This window comes from Lineus longissimus, chromosome 7, assembly GCF_910592395.1.
Source record: "Lineus longissimus chromosome 7, tnLinLong1.2, whole genome shotgun sequence".
Classification (NCBI taxonomy): domain Eukaryota; kingdom Metazoa; phylum Nemertea; class Pilidiophora; order Heteronemertea; family Lineidae; genus Lineus; species Lineus longissimus.
This window is the reverse complement of record NC_088314.1, coordinates 7458564-7473095: the sequence shown is the minus strand read 5'-3', so window position 1 is coordinate 7473095 and position 14532 is coordinate 7458564. Positions and strand designations below refer to the sequence as shown.

At 40.7% G+C, this 14532-nt stretch overlaps 3 protein-coding genes across 4 annotated transcripts; 1 reads left to right on the top strand and 2 right to left on the bottom strand.

The window, feature by feature from the left end:
• Positions 1 to 24: 24 nt before the first annotated feature.
• Positions 25 to 6152, bottom strand: LOC135490788 (medium-chain acyl-CoA ligase ACSF2, mitochondrial-like). Its single transcript, XM_064776289.1, has 12 exons — positions 5872 to 6152; positions 4997 to 5192; positions 4718 to 4846; positions 4143 to 4363; positions 3764 to 3881; positions 3284 to 3528; positions 2662 to 2830; positions 2220 to 2327; positions 1795 to 1943; positions 1370 to 1511; positions 1017 to 1127; positions 25 to 715 (listed from the first exon to the last, which is right to left on the bottom strand). The coding sequence occupies exons 1-12, from the start codon at positions 5940 to 5942 to the stop codon at positions 545 to 547; spliced, it is 1830 nt and encodes a 609-aa protein (XP_064632359.1). The 5' UTR covers positions 5943 to 6152; the 3' UTR covers positions 25 to 544.
• Positions 6153 to 6651: 499 nt separating this feature from the next.
• LOC135490790 (thioredoxin-like protein 4B) lies at positions 6652 to 8489 on the bottom strand. Its single transcript, XM_064776292.1, has 3 exons — positions 8350 to 8489; positions 7756 to 7907; positions 6652 to 7393 (listed from the first exon to the last, which is right to left on the bottom strand). The coding sequence occupies exons 1-3, from the start codon at positions 8479 to 8481 to the stop codon at positions 7228 to 7230; spliced, it is 450 nt and encodes a 149-aa protein (XP_064632362.1). The 5' UTR covers positions 8482 to 8489; the 3' UTR covers positions 6652 to 7227.
• A 52-nt stretch (positions 8490 to 8541) lies between these two features.
• Positions 8542 to 13512, top strand: LOC135490789 (translation initiation factor eIF2 assembly protein-like). Of its 2 annotated transcripts, none has more exons than XM_064776291.1 (10): positions 8542 to 8609; positions 9458 to 9526; positions 9745 to 9853; positions 10254 to 10349; positions 10632 to 10738; positions 10982 to 11106; positions 11500 to 11619; positions 11921 to 12072; positions 12281 to 12415; positions 12816 to 13512. In XM_064776291.1, the coding sequence occupies exons 1-10, from the start codon at positions 8557 to 8559 to the stop codon at positions 12861 to 12863; spliced, it is 1014 nt and encodes a 337-aa protein (XP_064632361.1). In that variant the 5' UTR covers positions 8542 to 8556; the 3' UTR covers positions 12864 to 13512. The 2 variants fall into 2 exon arrangements, with proteins under 2 accessions (XP_064632361.1, XP_064632360.1); XM_064776290.1 differs by lacking the exon at positions 8542 to 8609 and adding an exon at positions 8713 to 8873.
• The last annotated feature ends 1020 nt before the right edge of the window (positions 13513 to 14532 follow it).

Below are 14532 nucleotides of genomic sequence, written 5' to 3'. Positions count from 1 at the left end.
TCCAAAAATATTTTATTTCTACCATGTAATATCACATTTAAATACATTGAATTTGAATGGCATTTTAGGGAAGCATTCTATATGTAAGCATATAATTCTACATGTAAGCATAACTACTTGACAACAGCCAGAGAATGACTACTTGAAATATTGTAGCACTGGAAGATAACCTATAATACTGATCAGTTCTACAATCTACTTGCAGTTGTTCATGTCTTCCAAATATTTCCCATGATATTTTGGATGATCTAGATTTTTTTATTTAAAAAATGTCTTTTACATCATTGTTAATTCCAACTGCCTGTGGAATTTGTAAACATTTGGGCGATTTCTAATTTGCAGTGGGTATTTCACAAACCATATATATTGCTCACTCAGGATCTGGAGTGATACAGACAGTGAGAGAATGAAAGTTTGAAATGCATCAATGCCCCCCAACCCCCCCCGCCTAAATGAATTTCAAACAATTTCGTATTCTATCATTGTTTTGACTGACAGTCGGAGAGCAATCACAAATTTGCTTTCAAAGTCCTTACTCCCGCTATCAAATTTCATCTACCATGCCTTGTTTACGCTCAATATGAGGCATCACATGATGAAGTTCAAGGTCATCTAAAGCTTGTTTTCGCAATTTGAATTTCTGGACTTTCCCCGTCACGGTAAGGGGATATGCGTCAATGAAGAGTACGTATTTTGGAATCTTGAAGTGGGACATCTGGAAATGAGATTGAAAAATGTTCATACATGTACATTACATGTACACAATTTTATAGTTAACTACCAGTGTGTAATCAAGTTTGTTTCTATGTTTTGCTTGACAAATAGTTAAATAATAATCATAAAGACCTTATTTCTAAGTGTTGTGTGTATGGTCATCAAAATGTGTTATGCTGTCGTAGCCAAGATCACACAAAGCTTAAGTATAATATTCACACAATTTTGGTCTAGGGGCCAAATTCTCTAAAGGATAAGCCCTATGACCTCGAGCAAGATACTTCACTTGAAACAGTCCTTACCTTTCCCTTACAAAATGCCTTGATCTCTTCACCTGTCACCTCCTGACCTGTCTTGAGACGGATGTAAGCACATAGCTCCTCCCCCATCCTGTCGTCTGGTACCCCGATAACCTGAAAAAAGTGTGCATTGAAATTCAGGTATGGCGATTGCCATTGGGACCAGCAAAACTATGACTGTCGCAACATGGCGCTGACTGTCACCAGGGTACTGTTGCGTCACCATTGAGGGACGAATATGTGACATCAATTTTGAGTTAATTTTGACTGCAAGAGAGGCATTTTCCAAAAATTAGAGTATTTTCACTGTCAATTTTGAAGAAGTCTTTTTAAAAGAAGTATTGTCTGTTTCTAACCTGCACATCCTCAACACTAGGATGTTTATACAAGTACTGCTCAATCTCCACTGGGTAGATATTCTCCCCTCCTCGAATAACAACGTCCTTTATCCTACCCACAATGGCACCATAACCATCCTCATCTAAGACGGCAAGATCTCTGAAACAGCGAGACACAATTATAAAAGATTGCAACAACCCCTGGCCCTATCAATAGAGTCGTTGTGACTTCCAAACTGCTTATTAATTATCCTGAGGCTTCAATGTTAAAACAACACAAACCCCCTCTTCAGGGTGAATACGGAACTGACAGTGCCATGCACAACATTGAAAAAAGTGTAAAGGTATTTAAGGGGCCTCAAGTCTCTCTGACGTTGCCAATTGGTCTAAAACTTGCATAGTGACATCTTCATTCACATTGTTAACAATAGGTATTGCCTTACCCAGTATGATACCAACCGTCGGGCTCAATACATTCGTCCGTCTTCGCCTTATCTTCCCAGTAGCCCAGCATTGTTGTGTAACCTCGTGTACATAATTCACCAGCTTGTCCTCTTGGCACGATCTTCCCATTTGAGTCAATCACTTTCGTCTGAAATGAATTGAAGAATTAAACACTTGATGTTAGGTTACTCTCTGCAGGTCATACTGCACTGTGTAATGCAGTACTGGCTCATGCTTGGAGTCTTCTCAAACACAGATAATCCCTTGGCAGTCAAAATTAAATTACATGTAAAGGTATTTTCACAGGGGAATTCAAATTAGATCACAACTCAACACCTGGCTTTTTGAAATTCAGCAAGATATAAAGAATCAAATATCATTTGGCCATGGCACAACTTTGTGCTGATGGAATTAGTTTCATTACCTCCACATGTGCATACGGATGCCCAATAGTTGACACTTTTTTGTCTGTGGGGTCATCTTTGAATCCCATAAATGTCACTGGACTATTTTCTGTCGTACCATAGGCAATCTGAAAATGAGACAAACCAAAAGATTACGTTTACACTTTCAGCGACACTCATAAGCTTATTATCATGGAAGTATTTGAAGATTCATAAGGGAAGGACCATTGCAGATTTCCTATTTGGAGAACTGTTCCTGGGAGGCAGTAAAAATGTATCCAAAAATATTTGACCAGCAGTTTGAGTACACTTGGGTGTAGCATAGTACAGTGGAACCTCCCTTAGCGGACCTCTCTAATCAGGACACCTCTCCATTAAGGACAGCATTTATCAGTCCTGAGGGTGTCCTTTATAGAGTTTCTACTGTATCTCTTTTTGATCATCATCAAAAGGTCTACTCACTGTGACCTCTTTCATGTGCATCCTGGTAACCACTTGTTTCATAACCTCCACAGGGCATGGTGAACCAGCCATGATTCCCGTATTCAGACTCGTCAAATCAAATGAGTCGAACGAAGGATGCGCCAGCATGTCTATGAACATTGTGGGAGTACCGTACAGAGAATTGCACCTGGAAGTAATGTATTCATACGAGGTCTAATTTAAGCAGACTTTATGAGAGAGGCTAAATTTGCGTAGGGTAATTACAATACTTCCATTGTACAAAGGCAGAGCCCCAATTCATAGAATGCACATTTTAACAGACAACCATTTTATGGGGCAAGAGCGTGATGGCCTAATGGTTATTGCGTCTGCTTTACAAGTAGCTGGTCCTTGGTTTTCGAGTCTCAGGCCATTTTCAGGCTAAAACCTGGTAGTGGGCTCACACATCTATATGCACAGTCCATCTGGCTGTGCCTTTGACCTTAAACTGGTAATGATAGCAGCAACAGCAAGTTATAGTATAGATTAGAGCAGCAGTGTATTAGATGCAGAATTCATCTGGCCTACAACCCGATACATCCTGATGAGCTTATTCAAATGTTGGCTTATTTATTTGAACAAAAATCATAGGCATACTTACTTTTCTTGTTGAATGGCAGCAAGACTTGCACCTGGCTCGACCCCAGCGGCCGGGAATACTACCTTACTTCCGTGCACCACTGATGACAAACAGCCAAGCACCATCCCAAAGCAATGATACAGAGGTACCGGGACACAGATGGAGGCAGGTTTCGTATCATACTCTAGAATTTTACCACCGAAATAGCAATTGTTGACAATGTTGTGATGTGAAAGTGTAGCACCTTTTGGATTTCCGGTTGTTCCCTGAAAAAAGACAAGCAGGTGAATATTTTTGACTTGGGAGGTGACGAACATCTATCATAACTACTAACACTACTGTGTGCAGGTTGCTGTGATAACGTATTTTTAGAGCATGGACCTGCAACAACCACCATCAATGATCGTGACTGCTATTACCAACCATTTAAACCACTAGTTGTTAGGCGCATATACAGAGGTCATTTTGTCCATAGCAGAGAGAGAGAGCAATGATACTCACGGATGTAAACTGAATGTTTATAGCATCATCAAACTGTAAATCTGACTGCATGTTCTCAATTTCCGACCTCAACTCTTTGTTTCCCATTTCCATTACATCTTGAAATCGAAATGTCCCCCTGCAATATAAGATTAATAGATCAGATTGGGGTTACACATACTTTTAATAGCAGGTTGGCTCTATTTTCATGACAACATCTGACAAATATTTGTACCTGTAACTTATATCTACTGATCTCTGTCTTTGTAGGCACTAATTTATTAGGGCTATAATACATCTAATACTTAATCAGAAGTCCCAAATGCCTGTTTGGGAAAAGAGGCATTGGATCAGTAGAAAACTGGCAGTTGCTAACTTGCAAATGCAGACCTGAACTTACGGATAATCATCTTCCCCCAGCATGATAACATGCTTCAAGTCTGGCAATCTATTGCTGTGCAGCTCGCCCGGTTTACTGAATGCAAGTTCGTGGTTTATGTCAAATAACATCTCATAATAGTTCTGCGTTTTGAACCTTTCTGCTGCAACCACTGCTTTGCAACCAACTTTCTTCAAAGTGTACTCCAACTCCTGGACTTGGTAAGCAGGGTTGATATTGACCTGCAAGGAAATTCATAGTGGAACATTGGTATTGCCAGAATTTCCAACGGGAGGGAGGGGGGGGAATATGTTTTGTACCAATCCCGTACTGCAAGCTGACACGATGGGCCAGTCATGAATTAATTACGGTATGTTACAACCAGAAGTTCCAGCTGCAGATGTGCATTTCATTTATTATCATAAACCAAGGTCGCAGTCAAGGCTTTGAATTAAAATGACAGGTTTCCTAACCGTAACCACTGCCCGGGCTGCTGCCGCTAAAACAAGGCACAGTGCATTACACACTGTAAACAGTGTTCCATTGCAACCAAAGTCTCTCAGAATACACTACCAGTACCAGTTGTGCCCACTTACCAAGATAATGCCCGCTCTTGCTGTAGCAAACTGTGTGATGGCCCATTCAGCCAAGTTTGGCCCCCACATCCCCACGCGGTCACCCTTTTTGATCCCAAGGGCAAGGAAGCCTGCTGCAAGTTTATCACACTGAAATGAAGGGGTTGATAATATGTGTTAGATGTATAGGTACGAGCCAGGTAGGTCAGATTAAGTTTTACTTTTCTTGTAATTTAACTTTGAGGACAGTCACCTTAATTTCTCACACTGACATGGGTCAGAATCAGTTGAATTACCAACCTGTTCCAGTAGATCCTGAAATGATATTCGGATATTTTGATGTGGGAAAACGAAGGCCTCGTTGTCAGGATGCTTCTCAGCTTGCTCTAGCATTAGCTGACCAATTGTCTTGCCAAGGAGGGGCGTGTCTGATCGACCTTGCAGGTAGCTCCATTGCTGACGTTTGGCAGGATTTTGGGTGCAGAGACCTGCAGTACTGCCAACACAAACACATATAGAAAGACATAAATTAATGGGCACATACTGATATTAACAAAAATATATGTATAGTACTTGTATAATTTTTATATTACCTGAGGCCAAACATAATGCAATAAAGGATTTAATCACTTGAGTTGTTCATTCCACTTGCATTTCTTTCCTCTCGTGTAAAGTGTGTTGCACAAGGTCCTACATTGACAGTGTCAACAGCGATGTTCTTGCATAGTCCCCTCTCCACTAGGCGGAGGTAGGCCTCACAAAAGTCAAGTCTCCTACATTGTCCACGGCTAGCATTAAGGTGAAGTGAACTCTGCACTAAGCCTCAGGTAAAGTGTGTGGCCCAAGGTCAAACAATGTATGCATATGCCCGATTCCTTAGGCCTTAGTACATCATACCAAGTTGATTATACTAATGTTATACTGTCGGAATATTCATTGCAATAATTTCCAAGCGAGTAAGTGTACCCACACAGTAAAGTGCTTTGCCCAAAGACTAAATTCACAAGTTGAAGAATTATTATGACACAGGCTTCCATGTACAGCAAAAGCAGGTCTACAGTCAACTTGAAAAATGAGATTATACTACTATCAACGTGTAAGCAATTGGTACAAATAACCAAGTAAAGATTTAGGTCAATACCCACAATAGCATGTTTGAAAAAAAGCGCCCTTACCTTTTCAAAAAGCGTCTTTGCATAAAAACCCTGCCATATTTGCAAACTTGGATACTTCTTGTGGCCAGCATTTTCTACTTATAAGCCTGCCAAACAGCCTTGTCACTTGCAACTGCACTGTCACTAACTCTACTGACCACTTTCCAAATCCTGATATATACTATGATATACACATTTTCAGTCATGATATAATTCATACCCAACCACCTGTAATGATCACAATCAGCACACAAGACCCAGATAAAAGATCTAGGTCAAGAGTGTTTATGTGTTTACTGGGCGTCTCAAAAAACCTACACGTTCCAAGGATTAAAGCCTTTAGGTAAATTATGAGGCATTGCCAGGTAGGCAAGATTATGTTAGGTTTTGATGTCGGGACCACCAGCCAACCTAGGACTTAGGACCTGTTAGGAAACGACTACCTGGTCATTTGTACCATCCAATCGAGGTTGTGTCCAGTGGCATACATGAGCATAGAGCCCAGAGAGTCACTCCCAAAGAAGGGGTATGCACATCTGTTCCCATGAAGATTTTTTAAAGCCCCTTAGTGCAGGCAGACACCAGCAGTGAGAAGCCCTTTCAGCAGGGTGAGATTTCAAAATTTCAGGGCATTTGCGGGTGTTGCATGTAATTTGCCCGGCAACTGGACTCGTGTAACCGGATACAAAATCAAGACATTTTGTCAGAACTTCTGCTGCCTATGTGTGATTTGAAGAACTCAAAGGCGTATTTGAGAGGCAGGGAGATGACATACAGATGTAACAAAGGTAAAGCCTCGAGTCAAATATTTCACCCACTTTTAATGAATTACCAGCAAGAGGGAATATTGCAAATAAAATCAGTTTAATTCGGGTATTCAAACATTATGCAATATATTGATAACACTTTTCAAACTAGAACATACTCGTTACTCCCATGATCAGAAATATCTGAAAAAGTTTTTAGTATCGCCCTCTGTCAGAACAACACCTTTTCTACAAGGACATTACCATGTCAGTTCAATTAAAACCGAGTTTCATGAAAACCTCCTGAGTTGTCCTAGATTCTTCAATTTCAACTGTGATAGCAAGTAAATGTTTGGGCATTTCCTCTCTCTCTAATTTTACGAAGACAATACTGAAAGACACCACCTAGAACATTCTATCGACCATCATAGAGAATAATTGTCACTTTATCTCCTCGTCCAAGCTAAAGCTTTTGCTTAACAGTTGACTGCCTTTTACTGAAATGCAACAAGCCCGCACAGTCCAACTGCAACACTACTGGTCTATAAGGACAGCCCATCAATTCCACTGCTACATGAACCAGCTGATGGGATTGAGTAATTTCATTCATCCTTTTAACCGGATTCTTCCCTCAGATATCCTTGAACAGTAAGTCATACTTGGGGATGCTAGCGGGATCTAATGGACTCGGTACCATAACTTTCCCTCTCATGGCACCACGGTAAAGTGTCTCAATCACATCAATAAAGTCTTGCTTTGAACAGAAACTTCCAATGAACTTTGTATGGTCTGGTGTCCTGCAAAAGGAATGATTATGGATGATTTGGAAGTTGAATTCAGAGGATCAGAGGTCAGTTGGACAGATTTATACCAATACCAATCCATCGTTCGACCAATTTTATCTGCACCATTTCAGTAACCATCAATGATATTACCGTACTAAGTATCTGAGGCACCCAAACCCACTCATACATTGTAATTAACGCTTGTGATTTTCGACAACGACCCCTTTATCTTCCAACCAAATGTCGTGGAATTTCCAGGACGTTTATTTCTATTATGTTTATGACAATCAGATTTTATTCAAAACTGTAAACTTTACTAGACGCTGAGCCTGTTGGTCACAGTTTGGGATTTTGTTTTTTAGTTTTAAACTTACCCCCAATCTACTTTCATGTGTTGACCATTAAAGAAGAAGATAGTTGCAGGAATCAGTGTGATGTCAAAATAGCGACAGTAAACTGGGACGCTGTCAATTTCAACTGTGTAGATCTTTGCCATTTTCGACAACTCTGCCTCACACTTTGCAAGCTGAAATTAATATTGGGCCAGGTAAAATTGAAAGCTTAATTCTCGTCCCCCCCATCCCATGGGGGGGGGGGGGGCTTCTTTCCAGTATGTGATGAAGTGGGGGAAGTAATGTCCTCAGCTCGTGGTATGGAAATATTTTCCCTTGAAATGAGTCAACTTTGACGTCGTCTACCATCATTAAATAACAGAAATAAAAAGTGCCTCCCCACCCCAAGTATGAGAATAGGTTAAGAAAATATGATGATGTGATGACTGGTGACTTGAAGTGACTGAGTGATGCATGCATACTGGTTTTAATGGACAGTCTCTGAGACAAAGCAGGGTGAGCGCTCTTCACCAGTCCAACCAATGATATAAGCCTAGGCATATGAAGGCACTGCTAAAAAACTGGCTTCACACATTTTTCACAAATTGAAAATTTAACTTAATCGAAGCAACTTACGATGTCATCCAGCTGCAGACAAGTTGAATCATGTTCTCTTCCAAACCTTAGCACTAGAATTATGTCTTCAGTGCTCTTGATTACTTCGTCAACACCTTTTTTATCAGATAATTTTGAAAGAAGAAAACTCATTATGTAAACTTTTGGGAGTTTGACAGAAGTACCAATATCTTCTGCTTAGACCAATAACAATAAATAAAACCTGTTATGAAATCGTGTGCTCTTGGCACATTAAACTGCAGTAAAGCATATTTTAACAGGTAGGTAAACTATTTTTCTTCATATTGTATGTAGATCTACTCGTATTACTTTTCAATGACATGTAATCGCGTGGTTACAATTCATTTGCTAGTGTGGTATGGGGCTAATTTCATCAGTCTATTTCATCATGCATTTTTTGCACCAATAAAAGTGTGATATCTCAAATATCACTGAATTATATTCATCAAAATGAAGATCCAGCAAGTGCTAAATTGTACCTTCTCAAGATGGTACCCTTCTTTTAAGGATGTTACAATCAAAAGGTATTCAAAATGTGGTTTGAAAAGATGACTATTCTGCATGACTGCTCTAAGTCTAGTCCAGCCTATGATATAGCAGCCTGCGAATACCTTCTTTGAGAAATACTGCACTCGGTTTGTCGAACTTTGCCCAGCCTCTTCATTAAACCATCCAAATTCGAGAGCTTTTTCAATCCAGTCCTGCCGTAGGCCGAGACCCAATCCGATTGAATAAGGAATGAAGCAGACTCGGAGATTGGATAAATCCCCAGATGCCGCAACAAATTGTGTACCGTACCTTTCAAGGCCCATGCAAGCATTGTAACGACAACGCCAACAGCTGATGAATTTGTGAATTCGTTGGGTCACTCCCCAGCCAGTGTCAACTGTCATGGCATGGGTTACTGCATGCAAGTAATATAGGGGAAGTATCCCAGAATGCGCTCTGACATATAGAAAGTAGACTACCGGTATCGGTTAATAAAATCCACCAACTTCCTTCATATGCCAGAGCCAGGCCCGTCTTACTTCTTGAGACTGAACCCTTTAAATACTCAAGTGATTGGTAGAGGAGTTGTTTTATTGACATTGTCTGATTTTTCTTTCAGTGAAATTATCCCGATTCCAGATGACGTAGTCCAGTATCTTTTATCTGACGGTATTGTTCTCCCTAGAAGGTAAATTTGTTTTGAATTGATACAATTTCTTCCTGGCATCTCCTGTGCTTTCTGTCATGAAAAGTCTTTGAGGACTCATCAGTGCCTTGTCTGCAAAATCACCCTTAGTTCTTTTTTCATCTAAAAAGCACCCTGACACTCATTACCATTTCTAGATAGAGTTGACAGCGTCTTTTCCTACTTCACTAGTTGATGACATCTTTCTTTTTTTCTTCCAGTGCTAAACATGGTTGCACAGTCAAGAAAGAAAGAAATCAAAACGATCGTTGGGACATCCCAGATGAAGATGAGATCGATTGGGACTCGGACGAGGAAGATGAATCAAAGGTGAGGCACTGGGCATTTTAAATAAAGATAACACGCTTCAGGCCGACATATCAAAATGTCAGTCTTAGTATTAGTTGGACCAGTGGCGTACATTGTGGGTTCAACTGAAAGGATCACCACTAATTCATGTCATTGTCCCAAGCAACAGTGCTTTGTCCTTTGAATGAGGTTGCCTGTACATGGTATCTATGCCTGGGTAAACAAAAAAACCCATTTAAGTGGACAGTAGCTTGATATCAACACTATTCCCTGGCAGAAAACAGAGTCACTTGGCCAATAAATCCCCAGGCGCTCGGTGTCAGTTAACAGGACCAGTGGCAATAGTCTTTAATTGGCTCAGTGGGGGTATACATATGTAATTGCTCTTAAGTCATTGACATATAGTCTGTTTATATTTCAGATACCAAATTTTCCAGAATTTGAGAAGAGAGTCCAGAGAAGCATAAAAAAGTTAGGGGGGAAGGTATTTCCGAAACTGAACTGGAGTGCACCAAGGGTAGGTGAAATTTATTACGCTAGGCTGCACTATTTGATTTTCTGTTTGTTTACATTAGTTGCTTGGTCTATTGATGCCATATTATAATAATTATTCCTGTAGGCCTGTGACTGCCACTGAATTTCATCCCAAGAGACCTAGCCAAAACAGCACACAAGATGCTATAGAGAATGTTATCATTTCATACCCTTTCCTGGCTGAGCGTAATCCCAGAACATAATCTGGCCACCCTGTTGCATTTGATGTATTGTCTATAAATTCTATATCCTTCCTCCCATTCAGGATGCCACCTGGGTTGCCATGAACAACTCACTGATGTGTAAGAGTCTCGGCGATGTCCTTCTTCTCCTTAAGAGCTCAGACTTCATAACTCATGATTTGACAATACCGTAAGTTGCTCTATTGTGCAAGTTAAAGGGGAACGTGTCTTGAAGTAGCTATCAATAATTACAGGGTTCCATAGCAGAGGGCACTTTATCATGTTAACCTAAAAGCAACTACACTACCTTAACGTCATTGTTTGATCACAATATTTATGCTGGAGTATCAGCCAAATTCAAGAAAAGTCTGACCTATTGCAGTTTTTTGTCTCTTTTAAGTTGTTCTGATTGTGACTTTGTCTCTCTTTTCAGTTTCTCTGATTGTGACAACAGCTCAGATTTTGATGACGTGGCTTATGAATTAGTCCTGAGACAGTGGCATGACATACAACCCGGAATGGAGTTCAGGTGTTTTGTCAAAAATAAGACAATCATTGGTGAGTTTTGGTTGGAGTGGCTGCAGTCTGTGAGCAGGGGCATGCCAGTCAGTGTAATCCATCCCAAAATCTGCAGTTTGAGGTTAGGTGAACCAGGGTGCAGGTGGGTGCTTTTGGGTACTACTATAAACTCGAGTTGGCACAGCTGGGCGTACAGTGGAATCCCCCTTGACGGACACCTCTGTACGCTGGATACTCTCTATAAGGACTCGAGTTTGGTTTGAAGGTGGTAATTTCCGTTATGTTTGACCTCTGTAATCAGGATACCTCCCTCTTAAGGACAGCTTTTCTGAATCCCAAGGAGCCCTTATTAGAGAAAATCTACTGTACATCTACATTTACTTCACATATGATGCCAAACTCAAGATTTATACCCAATTTTTATCTTTCAAGCCATCAGCCAGAGGTCATCAGCATATTATCCATTCATCAAATCCCAGGAGGATGAGCTTGTTGAAGAAATATTAAAGTTTCATGATGACATCATGAAAGATAAGTTTCCTGACTCAGATTGTAAGTTGAAATATGGGTTTTCTCTCTTTTACCCATTGTCCAAAAAGTGATATCGCCTTATTCATGCCCCAATCTCTTGGCATGCAATGAGCAATCAGTATGAGCCCTGTTTGTGATCAAGTGTTGTTATAGGAAACAGTCTTGGCTCCTGTTAGAGAGCCAGTCAAACTCTGCGTTGATCCAGGCAAACCCTTTCACAACTTGATGGTTTTGGAAATATTGAAAGTTAGACCACGCGGCTGCATATTAGCAGTCAATTTTCCGTGCTAGAATAAGTAATGTGTTCAGAATTATTTTGCAGATGTGTTCGATACTTATCGGCACGGTGACGATGCGGTATGTTTAATTGATATTAACCCCTATGGTGCTACGACAGACCCACTTCACTTCACGTGGGACAGGATCCGGCAGCTAGCAAGTGAATGTGAGGCAATGGAGGCAAATCAGGACTGGGTAAGTTGATGATGAAGATCAGCAGAGACCAAGAAGATGCGAGATGTTCTCGTGTCTAATCTCAGGTCTTACCCAGACAGTGCGACATCAAGGCTTTTCTAATTGCCTGTGTACTCGGTCTTAATGCTAGTAAGTTTGTGAGCTATATTTTGAATGAGAAAGGCTTCATCCCTGTGTTCAATAGTAAGTTTTTGCTTCTTTACTTTAGGAGCCTGCTGTGGGATACTATGATAAAGAGCCTGGGGTCCAGCCGAATGAGCTCCATGCCTTTGCCATGCCGCAAGACTTCGTAGACTTGTCTAGAGGGGAGGACCCACTCAAAATGATTGATTTTCTAAAACTGGTAAGGAACAAGTTTGCAGTTTGTAACCCAGAAAAAATCTGACCATTTGAAATTGTACAATACTGATTGTGATGAGGCATCAAAATATTTAGATGAGCTCCTCTCATTCCCATACAACATTGAATGTGGGAATACATTAATTCTGTCCAGATTCAACTATATCTGCCAAGGGTGGAACTGGTGCTAGATCTAATGTGCCTGGAACTATGTGAGCTATTGGAAATATGTGAACTCAGAGAATACAACTACAACTAGTCTCAAGTTCTTGGTATGAACAAATTACTTCAGATCAAGTTTGTGTTAACGTTTCTCTACTGTCAATCATTTAGAATATTCGAAGAGAGATGCTTCCTTTCTTGATTGTCAAAAATTACAAATCTTCAAAATATTTTTTTTTCAGCAACAACAGGGTAACCAAGATGACAGTTCATCAGATGAAAACTCATGATAGTGGAGTCTCCTGAATACCTATGTTTTGATTCGTTGACCGCGTGTCTGTGGAAGACAGGCCAAACTGCACAGATTTCATTGACTGCTCACAATTGGATTCCGATGTGTTTTTGTAACGATCACTCGGATGAAAAGTCATGAAAGCAGAATCAGTAGAGGCCATGCATATGATGTCATCACATCCTCTTTCACATTTGCTTTCCTTTTGAATGCCTACTCTCCAGGGAGTATTCCTTCTCCAAGACGGGATGAGCGTTTTTACTTGCAACTGTGTATAGGAGTCCATAAGAGTTTATTAGCCAGGCGACTCTGTCTTCATCTGAGGGTAGAGTCCATTGCAAGCCACTCATGTTTCTTGCTTGGTGGGGTCTTTTGCTTGGCCTGGGGAAGACACCAGATGCAAGGAAGAGGACCCCCTCTCTATTTCTAACCACAATTGTTAGACCAAATGCTGGCCCAAAGATTTTACCACACATGAACTTCTGTTGGGATCAGAACCGGTGCATTTTATGTGACAAGCATGTCACAATCAGTCTTGGTCTTTAGTGTATTGAGTATCGAAATTAAAAGATACTGACACGTTCATGTGTCGAGTCATATGTGAAATTTTATTGTAAATCAAAAGGTTATGCGTCATTAAAACTACTCATCCCTACGTAGACAACTTGTTTGTGTTGCTTCATTAAAGGTATCCTCCCTTGAATACCTCATCACAAGTGGCACCACTTGTTCTCATTGCTCTCCTGACATAATAAGTATTGGGGAAAATCAGGCACATGTCAGAAGAGCATAATGCAGCACAAGAACAAGCTCGTAACAGGGGGAGGGGGGATGCGCTCGATCCCCAAGCCTTAATTGATGTTCCCCAGTCTCCAATTGCACTGGACTCGCTCATCCCTCCTGCATTGTCCGCCCTCAGATGGGTCCAACACAAACTGGTCGAGCATGGATCACCGTGTGGTGTCGCTTGTAATGTCCAACAATCAAGATATTAGAGGAGATTTCTATGCGGGACATCTCAGACTCTCAAGACGTTTTCTGTCGCCCTGAAAGCAAATGCCTCAATTACTCATCTCATTATCTTTAAGCCACTCAAAAACGATCTCTGTTTTCTTTCAATGCCAATGCATCTCCTGTCTTCTGTCTCATCTATTCATCTCAGGGCACCTCAAAACATATCAAGTATGTAGTATCCTCTGAATGCGAATGTATCTCCTGTCTTCTGTCTCATCTATTCATCATAGGGCACCTCAGAACATATCAAGTATGTAGTAAGCTCTGAATGCGAACGCATCTCCTGTCTTCTGTCTCATCTATTCATCTCAGGGCACCTCAAAACATATCAAGTATGTATTATCCTCTGAATGCGAATGCATCTCCTGTCTTCTGTCTCATCTATTCATCTTAGGACACCTCAAAACATATCAAGTATGCAGTAACCTCTGAATGCGAATGCATCTCCTGTCTTCTGTCTCATCTATTCATCTTAGGACACCTCAAAACATATCAAGTATGTAGTAACCTCTAAATGCGAATGCATCTCCTGTCCTCTGTCTCATCTATTCATCTTAGGGCACCTCAAAACATATCCAGTATCTAGTATCCTCTGAATGCGAATGCATCTCCTGTCTTCTGTCTCATCTATTCATCCTAGGGCACCTCAAAAC